Genomic DNA, 24,777 nt, shown 5'->3' with positions numbered 1-24,777 from the left:
GTAACAAGGGTCTGGATGTAGGTAACCTTCCCATGTGGTCAGTTTGGCAATGAAGTAAGATAAGAACATAAGACATAGGATTAGGCCATCGAGCCTGCCCCGCCATTCAATAAGATCATGGCTGATCTGAGGTGGATCAGTTCCACTTTCCCGCCTTCTCCCCATAACCCCTAATTCCCTTGTCTGTCAGAAATCTATCTACCCGTAACTTAAATATAGTCAATGAGGTAGCCTCCACCACTTCAATGGGCAGAGAATTCCAGAGATTCACCACCCTTTGAAGAAGTTCCTCCTCAACTCTGTTCCGAACTGCCCCCGCCACCCCCCCTTATTTTGAGGCTGTGCTCTCTAGTTCTGGTTTCCTTTCTAAACGGAAAGAATCTCTACCTCTACCCTATCTAGCCCCTTCATTATCTTGTAAGTCTCTATAAGATTCCCCCCTCAGCCTTCTAAACTCCAACGAGTACAGGCCCAGTCTATTTAATCTCTCCTCATAAGCTAACCCCCTCATCTCCGGTATCAGCCTGGTGAACCTTCTCTGTACTCCCTTCCAAGGCCAACATATCCTTTCGCAAATAAGGGGACCAAAACTGCACACAGTACTCCAGTTGCAGCCTCACCAGATGTTGGAACACTGAAGTAGGGGGAGAAAATTAAGTGCTTTAAACAAGATCTTGTTTGAAATACAAGTGCAAATTGGTGATATAATGTGTAGCAGGCCAAGCTACAAGTGTTGAGGCATTGTATTTCAAAACACAGTTCCATTTAGAAATTTAGATACTAATGTTAGAATTTGCAAAGCTTAAGTCCACTGGGACAATCTGGGGGAAGATGAAGGCTTTTGCAGCTGTACAAATATTGTCTGTTCTTTTTCTTATAGAGAAGAAAATCACAAGTAATGGACATCCGTTGGAAAGTAAAAAGCAACATATATCAGTTAATTCAGAAGTGCTGAGGAAGAAAAGAGTAAGTACTTAAAGGAAAAATCATGAGCTGAACATGACATTGTTAAAGTCATAAAAGAAACATAATTTTCCTTCCAAGCAAGTTTTAAAGGCAAGGTAGAAGAGAACTGATTCTTTGATCATTTTTTCAATATACTGATTTTTTTTTTCTCTCATTTACCAGGTTTTTAATTTCAGGTTTCCAGTGTCTGCAGTATTTTACTTTTATTTCCTGAAGGGGTGGTGGAGGTGGGTTTGATTGAGATATTCAAAAGCGAATTGGATTGCTATATAAAAAGAATGTGCAAGGATATGGGGATATAGCAGGAGAGTGGGACTAGTTCGAATGCTCATTCAGAGAGTCAGTGCAGATCAGCATCTGTTCCCCATCCCTAATTGCCTTGTGAAGGTGGTGATGAATTAAAATGGGGTCGCATTGGGGGAAAAAAATGTGTAGTGTTGTTGTAGTCTTTTGCTTTTATATATAATCCAACAAGATCATGTTCCGTTATTGGTTTGGACTTTATCTTGCCTGCACTAATTGCACTAAATACTGAAATGTTGAAGTCACTTTGGTGATTTGATAGAAAAACATTGGTCCACAATCTTTTAGATGATAGAAGGGAAACACGGGGAAAACTAATGTTTCTACCCACTTAGAGTCTAGTAATTCCAACTACTTGAAGTAGCATAGAAGCACCTGCGTTCATTTGAGATCATACAAAGTGTCTTGTCACAAAATAATTTCAGTCCTTTTTTGTTTCAGCCATTCTCAATCTTGAATATTTTTCCCCTTCAAATCTGCCATCATCGGTCAGCCACTCCTTTCAAAAAAGAACCCCTTGATCCTGCTGGCCATGTAAATACCAGTCCATCTCTAATATGTCCAAATCCATGTATTCTCAATTCCTTGTTTGCCACAGCACTGAAAGGAGCCTCATCAAAGATATGCATGATATCATATGTGACTACTTAATTATTAAGCATGTCCATCATTCCTTGTTTTCTGTGACAGTATAACAAATTTTGGGTTTTGTGGGGCTCTGCACACCCTCTTTTTCCTAGTGTGAGTGGAATTTCTTTTTTGCCATATTTGATATCTCTTGCAAGAATCTTTTGCATACTCCCTTTTTGGAGCCCTTAATATCCTTTTGCATCCCTGCTGTTCTTTATGTCTGTACACTATTTTTCTTTTAGTTTTATGCTGTCTCTTGCTTTTTTAGCAACTCCATTGATTTCCCCATCCTGCAATACTTTAATTTTAAAATTCACACCCTTAGTTGGAATTACTTCAGTTTTTGTGGCCCATTTTTTAATACAATGCTTTCCCCTCATATCACACTGTATGATTGTATTTGAAAACTTTAATTATTAAATACCATCAGCACATTAGTTTTCATCAAGTCAACACATGAGGTTACATATAGTGTGGAATATAGTCTGCTGCTGCTGATGGTCCACAACACCTTATGGATGTCCAGTTTTGAACTTCTAGATGTTATGAAATTATCTCATTGAGCACAGTGGTAGACCCGCACAACACGATGAAGGGTCTGCTCCCTGTGAAGACATCTCCATCACTTGCTGCACACGCAGTTGGCATGCAATTAGTTCTGTATTGTAGCTTCACCGAGTGTGCCAAGTGTTGCTCCTGACATACCCTCCTGCATTCTTCGTTGATGTGGGTATGCTGGCGTTGGACTCGCGTAAACACAGTAAAAAGTCTGACAACACCAGGTTTTAGTCCAACCGATTTATTTGATAATAGACTCACAAAGCTTGTGAGTCTATTATCAAATAAATCAGTCGGACTAAAACCTGGTGTTGTCAGACTTTTTACTGTGTTCTTCATTGAACCAGGGTTGATTTCCCTGGCTAAATGATAATCATAGAGTGGGTGATATGTCATGCCATGAGGTTACAGATTGTGCAATTCTGCTGCTGATGGCCCTTAGTGCCTCATGGTTGTCCAGTCTTGAATTGCGTGTTTTTTTTTTATCAAAGTTTATCCCATTTAGCATGGTGATAGGAATACAACATGATGGATGGTTTCCCCCTCGGTGTGAAGACAGAACTTGTCTCCACAAGGACTCCTTGGTCACTCCTACCGATACTGTCATGGATAGGTGCATCTATGACAGGTAGGTTACAAAGATGAGGTGGAGTATGTTTTTTCTTGTTGATTCCCACACCACCACAGTCCCAGTCTAGCAACTGTGTCCTTTAGGACCAGGCCAGCTTGGTCTGTGATGGTGCTACTGATTGGACATTGAAGCCTCCTGCCCAGAGTACATTCTGCGCCCTTGCCACCTTGATGTTTCCTCCAAGTTTAGTCCACTAAGTGGTGTCCAAGTTTAAGATATTTATTTGTGGGTGTACTTTATATATAGAATGAGCCTCTGGAGAAGCACCGTTGTTTACATCTGTCCAGCTCACTAGACATCCATTAATCTGCAATTTTCTGTTTTAATTCAACTTCCAATCTATGATTTCTCTTTTCCCCTTAGGGTCTGCTGTGTTGTAATAACAAAAAAAATATACTTTTGGAAAGCAGGTTTTAACCATTACAAATAACTCATCACTAAGTGATCCATGCTCTATTCTTTTTTATCCCATTGTACAAGAGGACAGTTGTTTAGTAATGCAAACTGTTAATTTTTCAAGTTCATTCTTTTCTCATAAATTGTTCCAAATGAATGTGGTTTTGAGGGACAGAAAACAATCTGACCCTTTCACAGGATAGAAATTGTTATTTGCATACCTGGTTCCCTTGGACCCATGAATAGTGTCTACATTTTTGGTAACTTTTCATATTCTACTGCACATGATTAATTCCCAATGGTAATTTGTCCTGGTATTTTCATCTCTTGCCACAGTGAGCAATTTGCTTGGGTTTGTTTGTCAGCCCCATTCAAAATTTTGAACATTTTGTTTTAGTTAACTCAAAGCTTCGTCTCCAAATAAGAAAAGCAAATATAGTTAATCTCTTATTTTAGAAGTGAGAAGATGTAAAGCACAAAATGCAAGTTGTTATATTTTGAGTCGATTGCTTCAGGGCAAGTCAGAATTATAATCCTAGCACCTATATTGTTAATGGTCACGCACACTTAATTTAACAAAGTCTTCAATATATTTTTTCAATTATGAATAATCTAGTACCAAATAACATTTGTAACTTTTAAAAATACTTGTAACTTAATTAACAAATGTCCACAAATCATCTGTCATTCTCTCTTTGAATAAATAATTTATTTATTTAAAGCCCTGGTCATGGAGCGAAGACATGCAACTAAAGTTAGGAGTAAAAAGATTTGGATCTGGATGCTGGAGCAAAATTCTGGAGCACTATGAATTCAATAATCGTACCAGTGTGATGCTGAAGGACAGGTGGAGAACCATGAAAAAGCTCGGCATGGTCAGCTCTGATGACGATAGCTGAAAATCACAGCAATAAAACATTTCACAAGGTGATTGGCCACCATCATAAATGAAGAGAGAGAGGTGATATTTTTCACATTTTTATGGTAACGTGTGGCTCAACCTACTTAACTGCCAGATCCATCACTCTGAAATATCTGTGTTCTTTCAGTAAGCTTTGAGCAGTACTTGTTAGTAAATTTCTCAGATGTACCTTTATTATGTCTTTCTTTAACCATTGTGTCTTGCATTTTGTAATGAAATGCATGCTTTGTGAAATATGACAATTGTATAATTTTTCTGTCACGTATGCCAAGTCAAGGAGGGGTGGAAACATATATTACTACATTTTAATAATCCCCAATTCTACCTATTGTCAACAACCATTCCACATTGCACCTTTGTCCCATCAGTATCTTAATGAGGTGTTCCTTACAAGTAATTCGGAGGCCAATTAAGGCTTTTTTTTCTAATCTTTTCCTGAGTTTGAGGTTCAAACTTAGTGAATGGGAAGCAATTTATTAAAGACTTGTATATGTGAGAGCCTATTTTGACATAAACCGGCTCTTGGGTACTAAAGAGCATAGCATTTTATGCAAGAACCCATTTTGTTTTGTGAGAAGTGCTGAATATGCTATTTGTTGTTTTCATTTGGCGTACTATTTGCAATGAAAAGTTCACACCATGTTCTAATTGAGTGGCATGTAGACAATTGTGATTGTTTGGCTGACTGTGAGAGATAGGGATATAAAAATAATTCTGACAGTCTTGTGTCCGATTAACAAATTGAATTTAAAGCCAGAAGATCAGAGTTCAAGCACTAGTCTCAGCAGTTGTTATTGGAACAGACCTTTTGAATGGGTTTTACAGGTTCCTAGTTTAGTAGCAGTGAGACAAAAAAAAACTGGCAGGACCAGTTGTACTCCATAAAGGTTTGGAGTGAATCAGAAGTAATCTGAAAATGTCTAAGCCCAGTTCAAATCTTCCCCGAGATGAAGGAGGAGAGAAACCCGGCTAGTAGAAAAATTATTCTAAATGGATGAAAGATGAAATGCTGAGAGTTCAGGGTTCTTTAAGATTCTCAGTTTTTACAGGATTCTCAAACACATGCATATTCTACATTGTGATGCAGTTTAGCTGCACAGTATAAAATTTGTTGCTGCACAAAGCAACAAGACAATGTATTCCAACTTTTATTTACATAATTGCTGTAACCCTAACTATAGGGAAGGAGCTAAAGAGCAGCATTTGAGTTTCTGTTACATTATTGAATGACAATTGGAGTTTAAATGTGGGAGGAAGAGACTTTTTAAGTAAAATATAAAAATATTGTCCAGTTCCAATATCTGTATATGTTGTAAATAAATGTTCTTTCAGATCAGATAACAGCACTTGTTTCTCCCCTCATCTGATTCCTAATTCTAATATTATTATGTATGGAACATTTTTCCATTTCATTTTTAAAACATTAGGATACCTTCAGTATTTTATAAATGCCAGTATTCCCAAAATGATGGGACAATATTTGTTATATGTGATCTTGATGTATTTTTTTTAAAAAGTGACTTTTAGCCCAAATATGTTCTTATAATAAATTTCCCACATGGATTAGAAGCTTTAAGTAAAAAGGAGTATGTAAATTTCAAGAATAATTCTGCTAATTAAAGGACTTGTCACTTGAGTAAGACTAGTTAGTCAGTTCTTCATGGTCTATAACAGAGTATCACTGGTACTTTGTCTTCTTGCATCTTTCCTGTTTAATTCATCCCAAGATTCAGTGAACATTTGATTTCTTTGACCATGCATGAACTGAAAGGTTTTCAATACCTGCAGTGGATAAGCTGATTTTCTTAGGATCACAATTTTTACAAAGGAAGACAAACAAAAGCAATTTATCCTGAGCTTGGCTTCTAGACCAGGGGATATGACAGATGATCAACAAACATGACAGGAGGGTGATGATGGAGAGATTGGGAATGTTTTTACAAATGTATAATTGTAATTTTCAATTCCTGCATCATTTGTAAATACCCATTTTCAGTCACATTCTTTTTTTTGTGAATTAATTTAATGCATTAGGTTTCAATGGATAATTGTATAACCAGTCAGTTATCTAATATAATTCCTGGGCCTGGAATTTGTCCATTTTTAAGCCTGTCACAGCCTCCAATACTTCCTCGCTCCCTGTGTTAAACTGTCTAAGGTCCCTTTTCCTGAATTTTGTGCCTATGTTCTCCTTTGAGTGAAGACTGATTTGAGGAATATTCATTTAACACCTTTCTATTGACCTGCACATAGATTGGTCTCAAAGGGGCCCTACTCTTTGCTTTAGTTAACCTCTTCCCCTTAATGTATTTATAGAATATCTTAGGATTCTGTCTAATCTTGTTCACAAATCCTTTTTAAAATCCCACTTTTGCTGTTCTAATTGCTTAAAGTTCCCTCTGGCACTTTCTATGTTCCTCCAGGTTAACAGTTGAATTGTCACTTTGGACTTGCTAAAAGCCTTTCTCTTTTTAGTTATCCAGTCTTGAATTAGAATCATAGAAACCCTACAGTGCAGGAAGAGGCTATTGGGCCCATCGAGTCTACACCGACTGCACCCAGGTCCTACCTCCACGTCCCTACATATTTACCCACTAATCCCTCTAACCTATGCATCTCAGGACTCTAAGGGGCAATTTTTTTAGCGTGGCCAATCGACCTAATCCACACATCTTTGGACTGTGGGAGGAAACCAGAGCTTCTGGAGGAAACTCACGCAGACATGGGGAGAGAATATGCAAACTCCTCACAGTGACTGAAGCCAGGAATTGAACTCAGCTCCCTGGAGCTGTGAAGCAGCAGTGCTTTCCATTGTCCTACCGTGTAATTGCCTTCGACATCTGGGCTTCTCTGAACATATTGCTCCTACATTTCCTCTATAGGGAACATGTTAGACCTGTACTCCCCATTTCTGCAAGAAGATGTTCCCAGTCACCTTTGGCCTTCTTTTAATAAAGTCCATCCCCACCAAACGCTATCACTAAAATGCTCCCCCATTGCCATATAGCACACACATCCGGCTTCATTCCTCAGATCCAACACTGCTCCGTCCCTTGAGCATGATACAAAAAACACCATAGAATACATTTCAAAAAATCCACCCCCTCTAGATTCTTCACGTTACGACTGCTAATTTATGTTGGAAGTTGAAATCCTCAAGTTTAGTTACTCTATTATTCTTGCATACCTCAGTGAATTATCTGCTCACCTATTTCCCACTGACTGTTTTGGGGGGTGGGTGGGGGGGTGCCCCATTTATATCCTTAAGTTCTATCCGTGATGTCTTGTTTGAAGACCTTTCCAAGATATCATCTTTTTGCATTAATTGACTCCTTAATAAATAGTGCAAAACCATGTTCCTTTTTATATCTTCTTCTGTCTCGCATAAAGATCCTTTCACTCTGGAATGTTGAGTTGCCAGTCCTGCCTTTCCATCAAACCTATCTGTGTGATGGCAACAATATAACACTTCCATGTATCAACCCATACTCTTAACTTATAAGTCTTACTTTAATGGTAGGAGTGTATTAGGTAAAGACTATCCCTTACTCCCTTGACTCTTAACGTGGCTAAACTCTCTCTGATTTGCTTCCTTTACTATAGCATGATGTGTCTCTGTTTTACTAGAGAAGTGAGATAAGAGTAATTGCCTTTGACATCAAGGGAGCATTTGACTGTGTGGCATTTAAAAAAAAACTTGGCAAAATTGAAGTCAGTGGAAATGAGAAAACTACTAATTTAGAGCCTTAAGGGACACAAAGGAAGATGGTTGTGATTGGTCTCAAGCTTACAGTAGATAGAATGTGGGAGAGCATCAGGAATGCATTGAAGCATCTGAGTCAAGAGGTAACAAAGGTGTGAATGAGGGTTTCAGTAGCACTTGAGCTGAGATAGATGAAGTTGGCAATGTTAGAGGTTGGAAAAAGCACTCTTAGTGATGATACAATTCTTAAGTCAGAATTTTATTTTGGGGTCAAATGTGACACCAAGGTGTGACCAGACTGACTTAATCCTAAACCACGGCCAGGGAGAGGAACGGAGTTGATAGCTAGAGAGCAGAGTTTGGAGTTGGATTTGAAAACAATGGTTTTAGTTTTTCCAGTGTTCAATTGGAAAAAATTTCTGCTCATCCAGTACTGGATATTGGATGAGTACTCTGAAAGTTTAACAATAGTGGGTGGGGAAGTCAAGGGAGAAGATGGTGAGGTAGAACAGGATTGTCATTAGCTACAATTGTAAACTAAATCTAAGTTTAAGTTTATTCATTAGTGTCACCAGTAGATTTACATTAGCAACATAGCAATTCAGTTACTGTGAAAATCCCCTAGTTGTTACACTCTAGCACCTATTCGGGTACATTGGGGGAGAATTTAGCATGGCTAGTGCACCTAACCTGCACATCTTTGGACTGTGGGAGAAAACTGGAGTGCCCAGAAGAAACCCACACAAACACAGGGAGAACGTGCAGATTCTGCATAGACAATGATCCAAACCCGGAATCAAACCCAGATATATGGTGCTGTGAGGCAACAGTGCTAAGCACTATGCCAACATGCTGTACCTTTAGATGATATTGCAGAGAGTGTAGATGACAAATAAGAGGAGCTAAGGATCAATCCTTGGACACCAGAAGTAAGGGTGCGGGAGCAAGAAAAGAAGCAATAGCAAGTGATAATTTGGCTATGATTTAGAAGGGAATTGGGTGAGAGACCACTAAGCTGGATGTCAGTAGTGTTGGAGGATGGTTTGGTATCAAGCAGTAGATGTAGTTTTAAGTAATCTGTTTGCGATATTAGAAATAATATATGGATTTCAGTGAGTTTAATTTAGTGTTTTTGTGTAAGAAAGGGTAAAGTTGGATTCATGTTAAAGGTATTTGCACGTACGGGGGTTTTGGTTTAATTTCGGACTCTAACTGCATTATGTAAAAAGCAGGATGAAGAATTTTTGCGTTTAGATTTAACTGGGCCCAAAGGCAGTTGGAACTAGGTGGTGAGAGAGAGGGTGGTTCTCACAGCTCTGCTAGAAGCAGAATAATGGAGTAATGTGCAAGAGAACAAGTCGCAGAAACTAAACAAGTTCTAGAAACCCTGGAATGAAAATAGTTCCAGGAGAGTTGAAGTCAAATGGAAAACAAAAACTGGCATTTGAACAAAGTATCGTTGCTCGTTTGAAGTCAAAGAGAAAGTTCAGAAGTGCAAACCAGGTGAAGTTGGCTAGAGAGAAGCAAGATATCTGAAGCAATCCTAAGGTTGGTGACCTCATACAGCCTGTGAAACAACAGTGTTCTATTTGTGGTTGGATACCTGGGAGATTGTGTGGAAACTTGAATGCATATGGCAATTTCAGACAAACAAATACTGAAAAGAGAGATAGAAATTCTTGAAGTGGATCCTTGCGGAAAGCAGCTGAGAGAAAGTGGAAGAGGCTGAGGTGTGTCTTTTTGAGAGTGGAGTTTGGAAACGTGTTGATAATCATCTGGAAAAATCCACAGAACTTTGTTTGGATATGCCAGTGGGTTTCAGCATGGAGTGTATCTGGCCACTGTTAGCCTGTTGGTAAGAGGGACTGTGTATTTACTGAGAACATTATAGCATATCCCTGCAGGATAATGGCTATCCTGACCAGATCATTGCTGACTATAAATTGTGCATGCTAATGACTAGGCCTAAGGGCCCCACCTTCCATCCTGAAAAGTGTCCAGTTTGCCTCAGGTTACCCTGGAAGAGTAAGGTGTCTCAGAAATTTGAGCAACAGATGAGGCTATCCATTACACACAACTATCATGCAGTAGTAACACAAATAGTATTCTCTATTAACAGGATGGTGCTCTCAATGTAAAATGAGTAATGTGGGACATGAAGTTCAGGGCAAGTATGATGCCATATCTGTAGGCCATTTGTCCCAAGGGCTTTGGCTCATATCAGATAGCATGTCCCTTTTAACTGGTCACAACAGACAAACCTATTGACTATACTCTACCAGCCCATGCTTGCAAAACCAGAACAATCGTGTCCAACATTAAGTGTGATTCCATGATTGGATAACACTTGCTAAACAATCCTGATTGTTCTAAGACTTACACTAACAATCAATTTAAGATTATCAGTTGGGCTGAAATGGCTCATTTACTGATGCCAGAAGCTACATGTGTTCATGTACAGGGCCTGTCCTTTGCAAACAGAAAAAGCATGTTCATGCATTGTACCTTTTCAACTTAAAAGCTTGAGGGGTAGGATTCCCTGGTTCCTCACAGCAATGCCTTAGCCAATCAGAATCAGAATGCCTGGTTTGTCTGGACTTAGCTGTGCATCTCCGCTGGTGGGGTCTATACTTACCTGTGTCTCTCTGCTCGGTGGCCTGTACCTACATAAAGGGCGAAAGAGTAACAAGGGAGAGAGTAGGGCCTCTTAAGGATCAACAAGGTCATCTATGCCTCTGTGCAGATCAGTGTTTACTGTTGAGAAGAGCATGGATGTTTGGGAACTTGGGGAAATAAATAGTGATGTCTTGAGGAGTATACATGTTACAGAGAAGGTGGTGCTGGAAGTCTTAAAGTGCATTTAGTTAGATAAATCCCTGGGACCTGATGAACTTTATCCTAGGACATTGTGGGAGGCCAGGGAGGAAATTGCGGGTCCCTTAGCAGAGATTCTTGAATCATCAGTAGTCATGGGTGAGGTGCCTGAAGGTTGGAGAGTGGCAAATGTTGTGCCTTTGTTTAAAAAGGGCTGCAGGGAAAAGCCTGGGAACTACAGACCTGTGAGCCTCACATCTGTGGTGGGTAAATAGTTGGAAGGTATTTTGAGAGACAGGATCTACAGGCATTTAGAGACGCAAAGACTGATTAGGATCAGCACAAATGGATATGATCTGGTGGCCATTACAGAGACGTGGCTGCAAGGTGACAGGGACTGGGAGCTGAATGTCCAGGGGTATCAAGTGTTTAGGAAGGATAGGTGGGAGGGAAAAGGGGGGGGTGTAGCTCTGCTGATTAAGGATAGCATCAGGGTGGTAGCAAGGGATGATATTGGAGCCAAAGAGTAGAAAGTGGAATCGTTGTGGGTGGAGATTAGGAACAGCAAAGGGAGGAAGATGCTGGTGGGTGTCATCTATAGGCCCCCGAATAATGATCTGGAGGTGGGACGGGATGTTAACGCGCAAATAAGTGCAGCGTGCAGGAATGGGACGGCCGTAATTATGGGGGATTTCAATCTGCATATTGATTGGTTGACCCATGTTGGACGCGGTGGGCTCGAGGAGGAGTTCTTGGAATGCTGCCGGGATAGTTTCCTTGAACAGTGTGTGTTGGAGCCAATGAGAGAGCGAGCTATCTTGGATCTGGTGTTATGTAATGAGGCGGGTAGAATCAGGGACGTTGCGGTGAAGGATCCTCTTGGGGAGAGTGATCATTGTATGGTGGAGTTTCTGGTGCAGATGGAGGACGACAAAGTGGGTTCCCGGACACGTGTCCTTTGTTTGAACAGAGGGGAGTACGGTAGGATAAGAGAGGAATTGGCAAATGTGGACTGGGGGAGCGCGTTGGAAGGTAGGTCTGCTGAGGAGCAGTGGAGGATTTTTAAGGAGATCTTTCTTTGTGCTCAGCAGAAATTTATTCCAATGGTCAAAAAGGACCGTAGGAGGAGAGGTAATCAGCCGTGGATAACAAAGGAGGTGAAGGAAAGTGTTAAATTAAAAGCGGAGGCGTTTAGAGTAGCTAAGAGTAGTGGACGAGAAGAGGATTGGGAGAGGTTTAAATGTCAACAAAGATTGACAAAGAAATTGATAAAGAAGGGTAGGATAAACTATGAAGCTGGGCTAGCGCTTAATATAAAAAAGGATAGCAAGAGTTTTTATAAGGTATATAAAAAGGAAGAGGCTGGCTAGGGTGAACGTTGGACCCTTAGAGGATGAGAAGGGGGACTTAGTGGTAGGGGATGAGGAAATGGCTGAGGTCTTGAGTAACTTTTATGTTTCGGTATTCACGGAGGAGGACGTGAATAATTTGCCAGGTGTTAGAGATGGAAAGGTGGTAGGACTGGAGGGTCTCAATGACATTACTGTTACTAGAGAGGTGGTGCTTGACAGACTGGAGGGGCTGATTGTGGACAAGTCCCCAGGACCGGATGGAATGCATCTGAGGGTTCTGAAAGAAATGGCGGAGGTGATAGTGGATGCCTTGGTGGTTATTTTCCAGACGTCGCTGGATTCCGGGGAAGTGCCAGAAGATTGGAAAGTGGCTAATGTTACGCTGTTGTTTAAGAAGGGTGTCAGGCAAAAGGCGGGGAATTATAGGCCGGTTAGTTTAACGTCTGTTGTAGGTAAAATGTTAGAATCCGTCATCAAGGAGGAAATAGCGAGGCATCTTGAGGGGAATTGTTTGATAGAGCAGACGCAGCACGGTTTCGTTAAGGGGAAGTTGTGTCTGACAAATTCACTGGAGTTCTATGAGGATGTGTCTAGGGCGGTGGATAGAGGAGAGCTGGTGGATGTGGTCTTTCTTGATTTTCAGAAGGCGTTTGACAGGGTACCTCATAAGAGGTTATTGCAGAAGGTCAGGGGACATGGAGTTGGGGGTAGGGTGTTAGCGTGGATAGAGGACTGCTTGTCAAATAGGAGGCAGAGAGTGGGGGTCAATGGGTGCTATTCGGATTGGCGGTTGGTGACTAGTGGAGTGCCTCAGGGGTCGGTGCTGGGGCCTCAGCTATTTACCATTTATATAGATGATCTGGAGGAGGGAACCGAGTATATGGTGTCGAAATTTGCTGATGACACCAAGATTGGTGGAAAGGCAAATTGTGCGGAGGGTGTGGAGAGTCTGCAGAAGGATCTAGATAGGCTGGGCGAATGGGCCAGGAGCTGGCAAATGGAATTTAATGTTGGCAAGTGCGAGGTGGTACACTTTGGTAGGAATAATGGTAGGAAGGATTATTACTTATGTGGAGAAAAACTGCAGCAGGCGACGGTGCAGAGGGACCTCGGGGTCCTTGTGCATGAGTCGCAAAAACCCAGCTTGCAGGTGCAGCAGGTGGTCAGGAAGGCTAATGGGATGCTGGCCTTCATAGCGAGGGGGATTGAATATAAAAGTAGGGAGGTCTTGCTGCGGCTGTATAGGGCATTGGTGAGGCTGCAGCTGGAGTACTGTGTGCAGTTTTGGGCGCCGTACTTACGCAAGGATATTTTGGCCTTGGAGGGAGTGCAGAGGAGGTTTACTACGCTGATGCCGGAGTTGAGGGGGTTGAACTATGAGGAGAGGCTGAATAAACTAGGCTTGTACTCGTTTGAGTTTAGAAGAATGAGGGGAGATCTCATTGAGACGTATAAGATGATGAATGGGATGGATAGGATAGAGGTGGAGAGACTCTTCCCGCTCAGAAAGGACAGTAGGACTAGGGGGCACAGCCTCAAGATAAAGGGGGGGCGGTTTAGAACGGAGTTGAGGAAGAACTTCTTCACTCAAAGGGTGGTGAATCTCTGGAATTCTCTGCCCGTTGAAGTGGTGGAGGCTACCTCGCTAAATATTTTTAAGAAGCGGGTTGATGGGTTTTTGATAAGAGAGGGGATTGAGGGCTATGGGGAGAGGGCGGGAATGTGGAACTGAGCCACAACAGATCAGCCATGATCTTATTGAATGGCGGGGCAGGCTCGAAGGGCCAGATGGCCTACTCCTGCTCCTATTTCTTATGTTCTTATGTCAGCATGGCTTTGTGAGTGGAAAATCATGTCTCACAAATTTGATTGAGTTTTTTGAAGTTGTAACCAAGAAGGTAGATGAGGCAGTGCAGTTGACATTGTCTACATGGACTTTAGCAAGACCTTTGACAAAGTACCGCATGGCAGGTTGTTGCATAAAGTTAAATCTCACAGGATCCACGGTGAGGTATCTAAATTGGCTTCTTGACAGAAGTCAGAGGTGGTTGTAGAGAGATTTTTTTCAAACTGGAGGCCTATGACCAGTGCTGTGCCTCAGGGATCAGTGCTGGGTCCACAGTTATTTGTTACTTAATAACCGTGCCTCCTATATTCTCATCCAAATCATTAAGTTTGCAGATGAGAATAAGATTGGTGGTATAGTGGACAGTGAAGAAAGTTATCTCCAACTGCAGCGGGATCTTGATCAATTGGGCCAGTGAACTGACAAATGACAGATGGAGTTTAATTTAGACAAATGCGAGGTGATGCATTTTGGTAGATTGAACCAGGGCAATTCATGGTAGGTTGTTGGGGAGAGTTACAGAACAAAGAGATCTAGGGGTACAGGTTCATAGCTCCTTGAAAGTGGAGTCACAGGTAGACAGAGTGGTGAAGAAGGCATTCGGCACACTTGGTTTCATTGGTCAGAACATTGAATACAGGAGTTGGGACGTCTTGTTGAAGTTGTACAAGACATTGGTAAGGCCACACTTGGAATACTGTGTGCAGTTCTGGTCACCCTATTATAGAAAGGATATTATTAAATTAGAAAGAGTGCAGAAAAGATTTATTAGGATGCTACCGGGATTTGATGGATTGAGTTATAAGGAGAGGCTGGATAGACTGGGACATTTTTCACTGGAGTGTAGGAGGATGAGGGGTGATCTTATAGAGGTCTATAAAATAATGAGAGGCATAGACAAGGTAAAAACTCAATATCTTTTCCCAAAGGTAGGGGAACCTAAAACTAAAGGGCATAGGCTTAAGGTGAGAGGGGGGAGATACAAAAGTGTCCAGAGGGGCAATTTTTTCACAGAGGGTGGTGACTTTCTGGAACGAGTTGCCAGAGGTAGTAATAGAGGCAGGTACAATTTTGTCTTTTAAAAAGCATCTAGATAGTTACATGGGTGCGATGGGTATAGAGAGATATGGGCCAAACGCAGGCAATTGAGACTAGATTAGGGGTTTTAAAAAAGGGCAGCATGGACAAGTTGGGCTGAAGGGCCTGTTTCCATGCTGTAAACCTCTGACTCTATGACTCAAAAACTTGACAGTAAACTATACTCTGGTACATTCTCTATAGCAGCATCTATACCAATCAGAGGCCACTTGCTATCCAATCAGCACTCTGTTCTCAGGCAATATAAATTATTGTTCACATTGAGATTTCCTGTTCTTACAAAATTTTCCTGATGAGTAGAAGATTAAAAAAAAACTTTGTCTTTTGCAGAAATAGTTTAGTAAACCTTTCCTTCCTTTAGGGAAGCAAATCTGCTGTTTTTATCTTGTCTGTCTTGCATGTAACTCCACACCCACAGCAATTTGGTTGATTCTCAAATGCCCTCTGAAATGGAGGGTAGTTAGGGGTGGGCAATAAATTGAGGCAGTTATTTTCCAAAGAGCATATGGCTGCCTTATTCTTCCAACCAAACTGTATTACATATATTTATCGGTAGTCATATCAAAGCACATTTGTCAATTGCATACCAATACTAAACTGTAAATTTGTGGTGGCCATAGAGCCTACATGGTGAAAGAAGGAACTGCCTGAGATGGAAAGGTATTCTGAACCAAGTCTGAATTTAGGAGGAAACGTATGATTCAGAATAGAGGTGTTTTCTTACAATATTGTAGGAAGTGGAATATTATTTTTAACAGTGTGAAAAAAGATGATCTAGTCGCATTCTTTCGAAGCATTCATGAAGCTTCAGATATATGGGGCCTGATTTTACTATCGCATTGCGCCTGTTTTTGTGTGCAAAATCTTGGTTGGGCATGAGGTGAGTAGTGCAATCCGTGCCCACTTCTGCGCCTATTCCCCCTTTACCAAGGCCTAAAAATGGTCACATTCAGGACTGCGCCCGATTATAGGTACGACGGCCATTTAAATGTATTTGCATGTATTTAAGTTGACATGGGCTACATGCCCAACCTTACTGGCACTTCCCGCTTTACCACCCTATCCACCCATCCAGAATCGGCGCAAAACAGACGTGCTCCATTTAGTGAGGAGGTAAGTGCCGAGCATCCAACACTCTCGTTTGAGATCAGTGGGTCCACTGCCACTCTGGGAGGACGGGAGCCCACAATCAATTTGGGGGGAATAAGGAGGTCAGTAATGTTGCTGGGGCAGTGTCTACGGGGTCAGCTGGAGGCATTAGACAGCCTGGGAGCAACATGGCAAGGGAGCCACGTTCAATCATTTTTATCTCTGCATGCACCGTTGGAGGCACTGATCAGAGCTACAGGGTTTCGGGTGTGTTAAGTCTAACCCACAGGCTTCCACAGTGCGATTCAGAATCGCTGATATTTTTGCAGGCAGAGTGTGTATGGGGGCATCAGAGAACGGGTCTAAAAGTCGGATTTGAAACCCTCTGTTTCAAGTCCGCCCAGCACTTAGAATCAAAATAGTAAAATAGGGCTCAAATTTTACAATTTTACAGATACTTCGTGCTAAGACTTAAGAGTGTGAGTTAACCACTTGTTTAGTTTCACCTTGCCAGTTTAAATATGTCATAAAAATTGTGTACTTAAAACAGCTGTGATTTGAAAATTCAACAGATCAGGCAGAGTTCAAGATGAATGGGTTCTTAGTTCTGCTACACAATAATATCACAGTATACTTACCTGCAATAATCTATACCAATTATTATTTTTCAATCCTCTAATCAGATATTTCTGGTAAATAAAATCAGTCCAAATCTCACTATAATCAGAGGCTACAATTTTTTAAAATTTTATTTGCAAAACAACGCTCATTTATTTTTGTGGTGCCACATGTATATTATAATTGAGTCTTGGGCAACCCTGAATTGAATTTGAGACATTGTTATATTCTTGAGTGAAACTTATGTAGTTCTTCAATGGTGGTCAACAGTTTTTAAGTGGTGTCCTATCATAAGCTGTTTCAAATGCAGGTTGAGCTTGTACTTTATTCTGTAGTTGATACTACTGTTCAACAGAATCCCGAACTAACAAAAACACAATAGTACAGCACAGGAACAGGCCCTTCGGCCCACCAAGTCTGTGCTGACACAGATGCTTCCCTAACCTAATATTTTCTTGCCTCTACATGGTTCGTATCCCTCTATTCCCTGCCTATTCATGTATCAATCCAGATACCTCTTGCACGTTGTTATAGAATCTGCTTCCACCACTTCTGCTAAAGCATTCCAGGCATTCACCACCCTTGTGTGAAAAACTTGCCCCTTACCTCTTTTAAACTTTCTTCCTCTCACTTTTTCAACTTATGCCCCTGAGTAATTGACCCTTCCTTCAACCCTGGGAAAAGGACTCTAATCACTTTATCCAAGTCTGTCATAATCTTGTAAACCTCTATCAGGTCCCCCTAATCTTCCAGTGCTCCAATGAAAACAATCCAACTTTGTTCAACCTTTCTTCTTTGCCATGTCCTCCAAACCAGGCAACAATCTGGCAAATCTCATCTGTACCCTTTCCAATGCATCTGTATCCTTCCAGTAGAGTGGCGACCAGAATTATCCAAATGCAGCCTAACCAAAGTCTTGTACCGCTCCAACATGGTTTTCTAATTCCTATATTCAGCACCCCGACCAATGAAAGCTATCATGCCATAAGCTTTCTTGACCACCTTGTCCACCTGAGTGGCCAGCTTCAGGGAACTGTGGATCTGGACACCGTGATCCCTCTGAACGCTAATATCTGAGGGCTCTACCATTTACTGTGTACTTCCAAATCTCACCACCTTACTTTTGTCCATCTTTAAGCCCAGGTCTCCAGCCAGTTTATATCCTGCTATATCCTTTGACAATCCTCACTATCCACTACTTCCCCAACTTTTTGTGTCATCTGCAAATGTACTAATCAGAGCACCTATATTTGTCTTCATATCATTTATATAATTTATGAACAGAGATCCCAGTACTGATTCTTGTGGAACTCCGCTTGTCACAGACCTTCAGTTAGAAAAGTAGCCTTCCACAGCTACTCTCTGCTTTCTATGCCCAAGCCAGTTTTGTATCCATCCTACCACTTCATTTTGGATCCCATATGACTTCACCTTCTGCATCAGCCTGCCATGAGGAACTTTATCAAAGGCTTTACTAAAGTCCATGTATACAACATCCACTGCCCTGCCTTGGTCAATTTTTGTCACTTCCTCAAATAACTCAATCAAGTTTGAGACACGATCTCCCCTTCACAAAACCATGCTGCCTATCTCTTCCAGATGTAAGTACATCCTATCCCTAAGAATCTTCACAAATAATTTCCCCACCACAGATGTAAGGTTCACAGGCCTGTAATTTCCAGACTGTGCCCTCCTTAAACAGAGGAACAATGTTAGCTACTGTCCAATCCTCTGGTACCTCACCCATGGCTAAAGAGGATATAAAGAATTTAGCCAAGGCTTCAGCAATTCCTTCCCTCACGCCTATCTGGCCCTGGGGTCTACTCCACTTTAATATTTTTCAAAATTTCCAGTAACTCCTCCCTTTTTATCTCAACATGTCCTAGAATGTCAACATCCACTTTTCTACATTCACCATCCACCACATCCTTCTCCTTTGTGAATACTGATGCAAAGTATTCATCCAGGACCTCACCCATTCATCTGGCTCCACACAAATTCTCTGCACAGTCCTTGAGTGGATGGACCTACCCTTTCCTTAGCTACCTTCTTCCTCCTTATATATGCATAAAAAGCCTTGGGATTCTCCTTAATCCTGCCTGCCAAAGATATTTCATGCCCCCTTTTTGCCCTCCCAAGTTCCTGTTTAAGCTCTTTCCTGCTATCATTGTATTTCTCAAGAGCTTTATCCATTTTCAATTTCCTGAAATTTATTTATGCCTCCTCCTTTTATCACTAAGCTCACAATCTCACTTGTCATCCAGGGCTCCTGAATCTTGCCACCTTTATCCTTAATTTTTACAGGGACATACTTGTCCTGAATTGTTAACAACTGACTTTTAAAAGACTCCCCACATATCAGATGTGGATTTACCCTCAGGAAGCTGCCCCCAGTCTTCCTTTTCTAGCTCCTGTTTAACGCTGTCATAATTAGCTTTCTCCCAGTTTAATACTTGCACTCTGGGACTACTACTGTCCTTTTCACATGTATCTTGAAACTTACAGAATTGTGAACACTGATCCCAAAATGGTCCCCCACTGAGACATCAATCAACTATCTGGATTAGTTTCCCAGAACCAGGTCTAAGATAGTCCGACTCAGGAAGGGGCTATCTACATATTGCCTTGAGAAGCACTCTTGGACACAGTGAACTAACATTGCTCTGATTAAGCCCTGGCACTAAAGGAATCCCAGTTTATGTTGGGGAAGTTAAAATCGCCCATCACAACAATCCTGTTGTTTTTACATCTTCCCAAAACCTGCTGACATTTCAGTTCTCCCACTTTACGCTGGCTGTTGGGAGGTCTGTAATATAGCCCCACAGTGTAATTGTACTGCTCCTGTTTGAGTTCACCCATATGGCCTCACTGCATGATCCCAAGGTGTCCTCCCTCTGTGTAGCTGTAACATTCGCCCTCATCAGTAAACAATACCCCCACCTCTTTTGTCACCCTCTGTCTCACCTGAAGCATCTAAATCCTGGAATGCTAAATTGCTAGTCCTGCCCTTTTCTTTCAAATCTCTGTAATTGTCACAACATCATAGTTCCATATAATAATCCAAGCTATAAGCGCATCTGTCTTACCTGTCATTCAGTGCATCCCTGGTGATTTAAATTAACTTTTAAAAAGGCAAAGAGAAACATATTACCAATTTTAAGTTGAATTCCTGAATGTCTGCAGGATGTCACAAGGTTGTTTTTTAATTTTTAAACAAAAACTTAAGACCCAGCATTAAAGCAAATACAAAACATGACAGATGGTCTGAAGTGTATGTTCTCCCCGTGTTCTGCATTCACTGAGTTCTCCACAGTCTCTGTACTCCCTGACCTACTCTGAATCCCACCATTTAGCACTTCAAGAATTGTGACACGTGGTTCACGGTTGTTTTCCTTCATCTTTTAAGATGCTTATTTTACATTCTCCCAAAATTTTAATATTCGTTTGAATCCAACAAAAACTCATGTTGCATCTTAAGCAACATGACTAAGCATTTTTCCAATTATCTATTTTCCTAATTTACTTTGCAGCAATCATGATTAGTATGAATGAAAACTATGCAATCCCCAAATTGGTACTGGGTATATAGTCCAGAAATACACACAATTTTGTACCTAGAAAACGTGTTAATGAGCAGTATTTTTCTGCTTATTGGATTCTTCATCCCAAGGTGTAGTAAGTCACAATTCAAATGGAATGAAGAACTCTCTCCCCCAATCCAGGGAATGTGCTTAAGCCCCTACATTAGGAAAGCAGTGTCCACTAAATTACCATCATATTTAGATTCCACGCTTTAATTTTAAAACATTGTCAGTAAAATTATCCATCATTAGTTAATGTGTGGCAAGTTGTTGTCTTGGACATCTCCATTGGGAGTTGGATTTATTTTGTCTGAACGTTTTTCCCCCTTGTCAGGACTACAGTTGAATTGAAAAAGCAAATCTCCTCAATGCATCCTGAGTGACTTAAATTTTTTTTAAAAAGGTGAAGAAAAATATATCAATTTTAAGTTGAATTCCTGAATGTCTGCAATATGTCACAAGGCATTTTTATTTTTAAACAAAAGCTCAAGACCCAAGAATGCATTACAGAATTCACAGGTTAAGTGATGGTGTCTTCAGACCTGTGCCACTTTATTAAATGTTTGAACTGGTCTTTTAAAACTCTTCATTCACATTCAGAAAGATCAGTGCTCATTTACAGTAATACTTCCACTGTGCGATCCTGAAAGCATGATGAGTGATGTTTTTCTCATTGTGTTACATTAAGATTAAACTTATAACAGTTTATAACTTAGTGTAAAATTTCTAAATTAAGAAATGACTTTTCAAGTAAATATAAAGCTATGGACAATAGGGCATGAACACTGTGCCACCTCACGCACTTTTTTCCAAGTTCCTCTACATTGAGAATTACCCACTGCTTGCCACTGGAAAATTTGAGTCCTGCCAGAAATGAAAACATGAAAAAATATAAATGGTCAGTAGATATGGAAAGATGTATGGAGGTATACAGCTTTAACATGAACAAAATTAACCTGCCAACAGCTGAAAAAATTCTAAACTGATTTATGTTATAGAACCTGTATGATTGGAAAATTGAGATAAACATGAAAAGATGGAAAAATAAAGTGGGTTTATCAGCATCTGTAAAGAATACTTGAAACCAGTGTCTTATGTGTGCAATCAACCTGTGAAGTACATAACTGAAATTTACATAATTATATGTAGCAATGTCCCTGGATGATGTCTTATTTGAAGCCATTGCCCAAGTATGGAATGTGCCACAATGATTCACTGCCCAGGTATTGAATGTGATCTAAATAGGCAAACCACTGCAGGTAAGTGTAAATTCCTGATGACAACTGTAATTCTAAATTTCTGGTGCTAAGCTTGAATAAACATCATTTAATACCAGTATTCTTGTTTCTTAAAGATTTATTTTCACCTGTAGCACTGCAAATTGTGACAAGTATATGACTGTGTAGCGATCTGTGTGCAGATATACTGGGTAGATCTTACCAAATAATGGCAAAGTGTCAGATCTGACTGAAAACAGGTGTGTTTCTCTCCAGAGGAACAGGCAGGTTTTCTTGCTATATCTAAACCTTTGTCATAAAAATGCAGGCCGATGTGTTTCATGTCATCATTTTGAGGGGTAGGGCCTAAACACACCAGTAAAGCTAGCTGCACTGAGACCAAAATGCCATTTTTACAGGGCATCCTGAACAGACCAAGACATAACATCATCTCCACCCCACCACGGAGGTCTCAGGGGCTCACCCCGCTTTCCCAATAAATACCAGCATCTTTCCCCCCCCCCCCCCCCAATCAACCCTAACATCTTCCCTAACTCCATCAACACCAGCATCTCTCCCTTCTCCCCCAACAACTCTAGCGCCTCTCCCATCTCCCCCAATAATGCTAGGATCCCTCTGCACCACCCCCTCAAATGCTGGCATCTCCCCACTCTCCCAACAACACTAGCATCCCTGCCCCCTCTGCCCGATTATCACCAGAATCAATATCATTGGCAGCATCTCCCCTGCCCCACCGCCAATCAGTGGCCAGAATCTCTCTCTCTCTCTCTCTCCCCTCCACACCCCATTTCCCCACTCAGTTCTGTCATCTCTCCCCATGCCAACAGTAATCACCAGCCTCCCTCTCTCCCCCTCAACAGTAATCGCCAGTATTTCCTCATTTTATTGAATGCTTTCTCCCTCCCCACTACACATGCATTAGACTGCCACAACCTGGTAGTGCTAATTGGTGCTGGCATATCCCTCTCCCCTGGATGCTATACTCACCTTTGACATCACATTGGCAAGGTACAAAAATATGTCTGGGGGAATATCTGGCAAGGAGGGTATTTAATAATATAAAAAGTAATTTAAAAGTATATGTAAATCAGGTTCTCACCCATTATGGGGTGATGGTGACAGGGTTGCAAAAATCAGAAATCCCAATCTTGCTAGCGAAGTTTGCGATTTGAGTTTTGCTGAATATTGAGCCCCCACTGCCAATACCACAGATGGAGTGTGCCAATGGGCTCAAGATCACTGCCCAGTATGTATGGATATAATAAGAATGTATATGTTAGAAAATACATGCTATACATTGTAAATGATGATATGTAATGATCAGCAGTGATGTTTGTAATTTGATAATGATATATAATGCTCAGTAATGATTTTTTGTAATTTGATATGTAATATGTTTGTGCTAATGAAGAGACTTTTAAAGAACTGGCTCATCAAACAAGGTTATTAATTGGCTGATAATTTGCAATAATAGAACACTTTGCAGAAACTGGTAAATTCCAGAAATCGCATCAATAAATGGACTAATTAACTGAATTATATTTAGTGTTCATACATGCATGTGTTATCGGGTTCATAATTACCCATTATCGCTTGCCCCATCACCATGACAACGGTGGTTATGTGAATTCATGGCTGGTGGCTGACATGTTACACAGACAGTGTAACCCTCTCGAAGATACTGCATCCATCTCGCAAATGGACGGTTCTCAACAGTGCAGTGGAAAGATAGTGATTCAATCATGAACTCTGTACAATATCTAATGAATAACATAAAAATAAAGGTGAATTAGGAACATGGGATCAAAATTGGGCCACCCAGCCACTCAAGTCTACTCTGTCATTCAGTGAGATCATGGTTGATCAGCTTCACAACTCCATCCAACTGGCCTGTCTCTATATCCTTTTATACCTTGGCTAGAAAGAAAATCTTTAAATCTCATCTGAATTGTGTTGACATCCACTAATTTTGTGGGGAAGTGTTTCACACTTTTACCACCTAGTTCATGAAGAAGTGTTTCTAATTTTTCTCCTGAATGACCTGGGCTCTGATTTTAAAGTTGTATCCCCCAGTAGACAAAAGTTTCTCTCCATCTACATTGCCAATTCATTTCAAAATGCTGAAAACATCAGTGAAATCAACTACAAGCCTTCCTTTCCTCACAATCTAACCTTGGAAGCTTTGGATTCTGATGAATCTATGCGATACCATTTCAATGTCAATCGATCCTCCATCTCAGTGCAACACAACTGCATTGTGCACCATCTCACCATGGCCTCTGACAGCAGCTCCCAACCCTGCACTCTCCAAACTGGAAAGACAAGGCTAGCAGACAGATGGGAACACCCCCACCAAGTTCCCCTCCAAATCAGACACCACCCTATCTTGGAAATATATCACCATTCCTTCATCAAATTTCTGAAATTCCCTATCTGATGAAGCTACGAGAGTACCTTCACCACACTGATTGTAATATTTCAAGAACGGCTCAATACCACCTCCTCACAGAAAATTATGGATAGGCAATAAATGTTGACCTTGCAAGCAATCTATGAGTTAACTTACTTCAACAAAAAATCATTTCTAACGTGTTGTGCCTAGTACTTCTATCATTGTAACAAAGTTTGCTGCCCTTTTATTTTAGTGCTGTTGCTATAATGGCTACCATTCCATTCACTGTTTTGATTATTTTTGTACCTAACTATGACATTTCAGTATACACGGACCCTTAAATTTCTTTGGATCTCCATTATTCCTAGCTTTTCACTATTTAAATATTAATTCAAAAGGTGTCTGTGCAGAGGGATCTGGGTATCCTATATGAGTCTCAGAAAGTGGGTATGCAAAAAGTTACAACGAAGGCAAATGGGGGAGGCAATGGCCTAATGGTATTATGGCTAGACTATTAATCCAGAACCAGCTAATGTTCTGGGGACCTGGGTTCGAATCCTACCACAGAGACGATAGAATTTGAATTCAATAAAAAATATCTGTAATTGAGAATCTACTGATGACCATGAAACCATTGTCA

The 24,777-nt window shown here is 40.9% G+C and overlaps 2 protein-coding genes across 3 annotated transcripts in view; one reads left to right on the top strand and one right to left on the bottom strand.

Moving 5' to 3' along the window:
* terf1 (telomeric repeat binding factor (NIMA-interacting) 1) overlaps positions 1–22,243 on the top strand; it is a 44,532-nt gene extending 22,289 nt beyond the window's left edge. Inside the window, exons 9-10 of one of the 2 annotated variants that reach the window (XM_080194092.1) lie at positions 881–966; positions 21,506–22,243. In XM_080194092.1, coding sequence (XP_080050218.1) covers positions 881–966; positions 21,506–21,589 — 170 coding nt within the window. In that variant the 3' untranslated portion in view covers positions 21,590–22,243. Of the gene's footprint in view, positions 1–880; positions 967–4,206; positions 6,049–21,505 lie in introns of those variants that run through there. The other variant, XM_080194091.1, reaches the window with a different exon arrangement.
* The window catches only part of sbspon (somatomedin B and thrombospondin type 1 domain containing), a 38,240-nt gene continuing 34,498 nt past the window's right edge, over positions 21,036–24,777 (bottom strand). The window contains exons 4-5 of the mRNA XM_080194093.1: positions 23,329–23,505; positions 21,036–21,371 (exon numbers count right to left, since the gene is read on the bottom strand). Of these exons, the coding sequence (XP_080050219.1) occupies positions 21,254–21,371; positions 23,329–23,505 (295 nt within the window). The 3' untranslated portion in view covers positions 21,036–21,253. The remainder of the gene's footprint in view (positions 21,372–23,328; positions 23,506–24,777) is intronic.

The sequence above is a fragment of the Carcharhinus amblyrhynchos genome, chromosome 8, assembly GCF_965287045.1.
Source record: "Carcharhinus amblyrhynchos chromosome 8, sCarAmb.v2.hapA, whole genome shotgun sequence".
NCBI lineage: Eukaryota > Metazoa > Chordata > Chondrichthyes > Carcharhiniformes > Carcharhinidae > Carcharhinus > Carcharhinus amblyrhynchos.
This window is presented reverse-complemented; position numbering and strand designations above follow the sequence as displayed.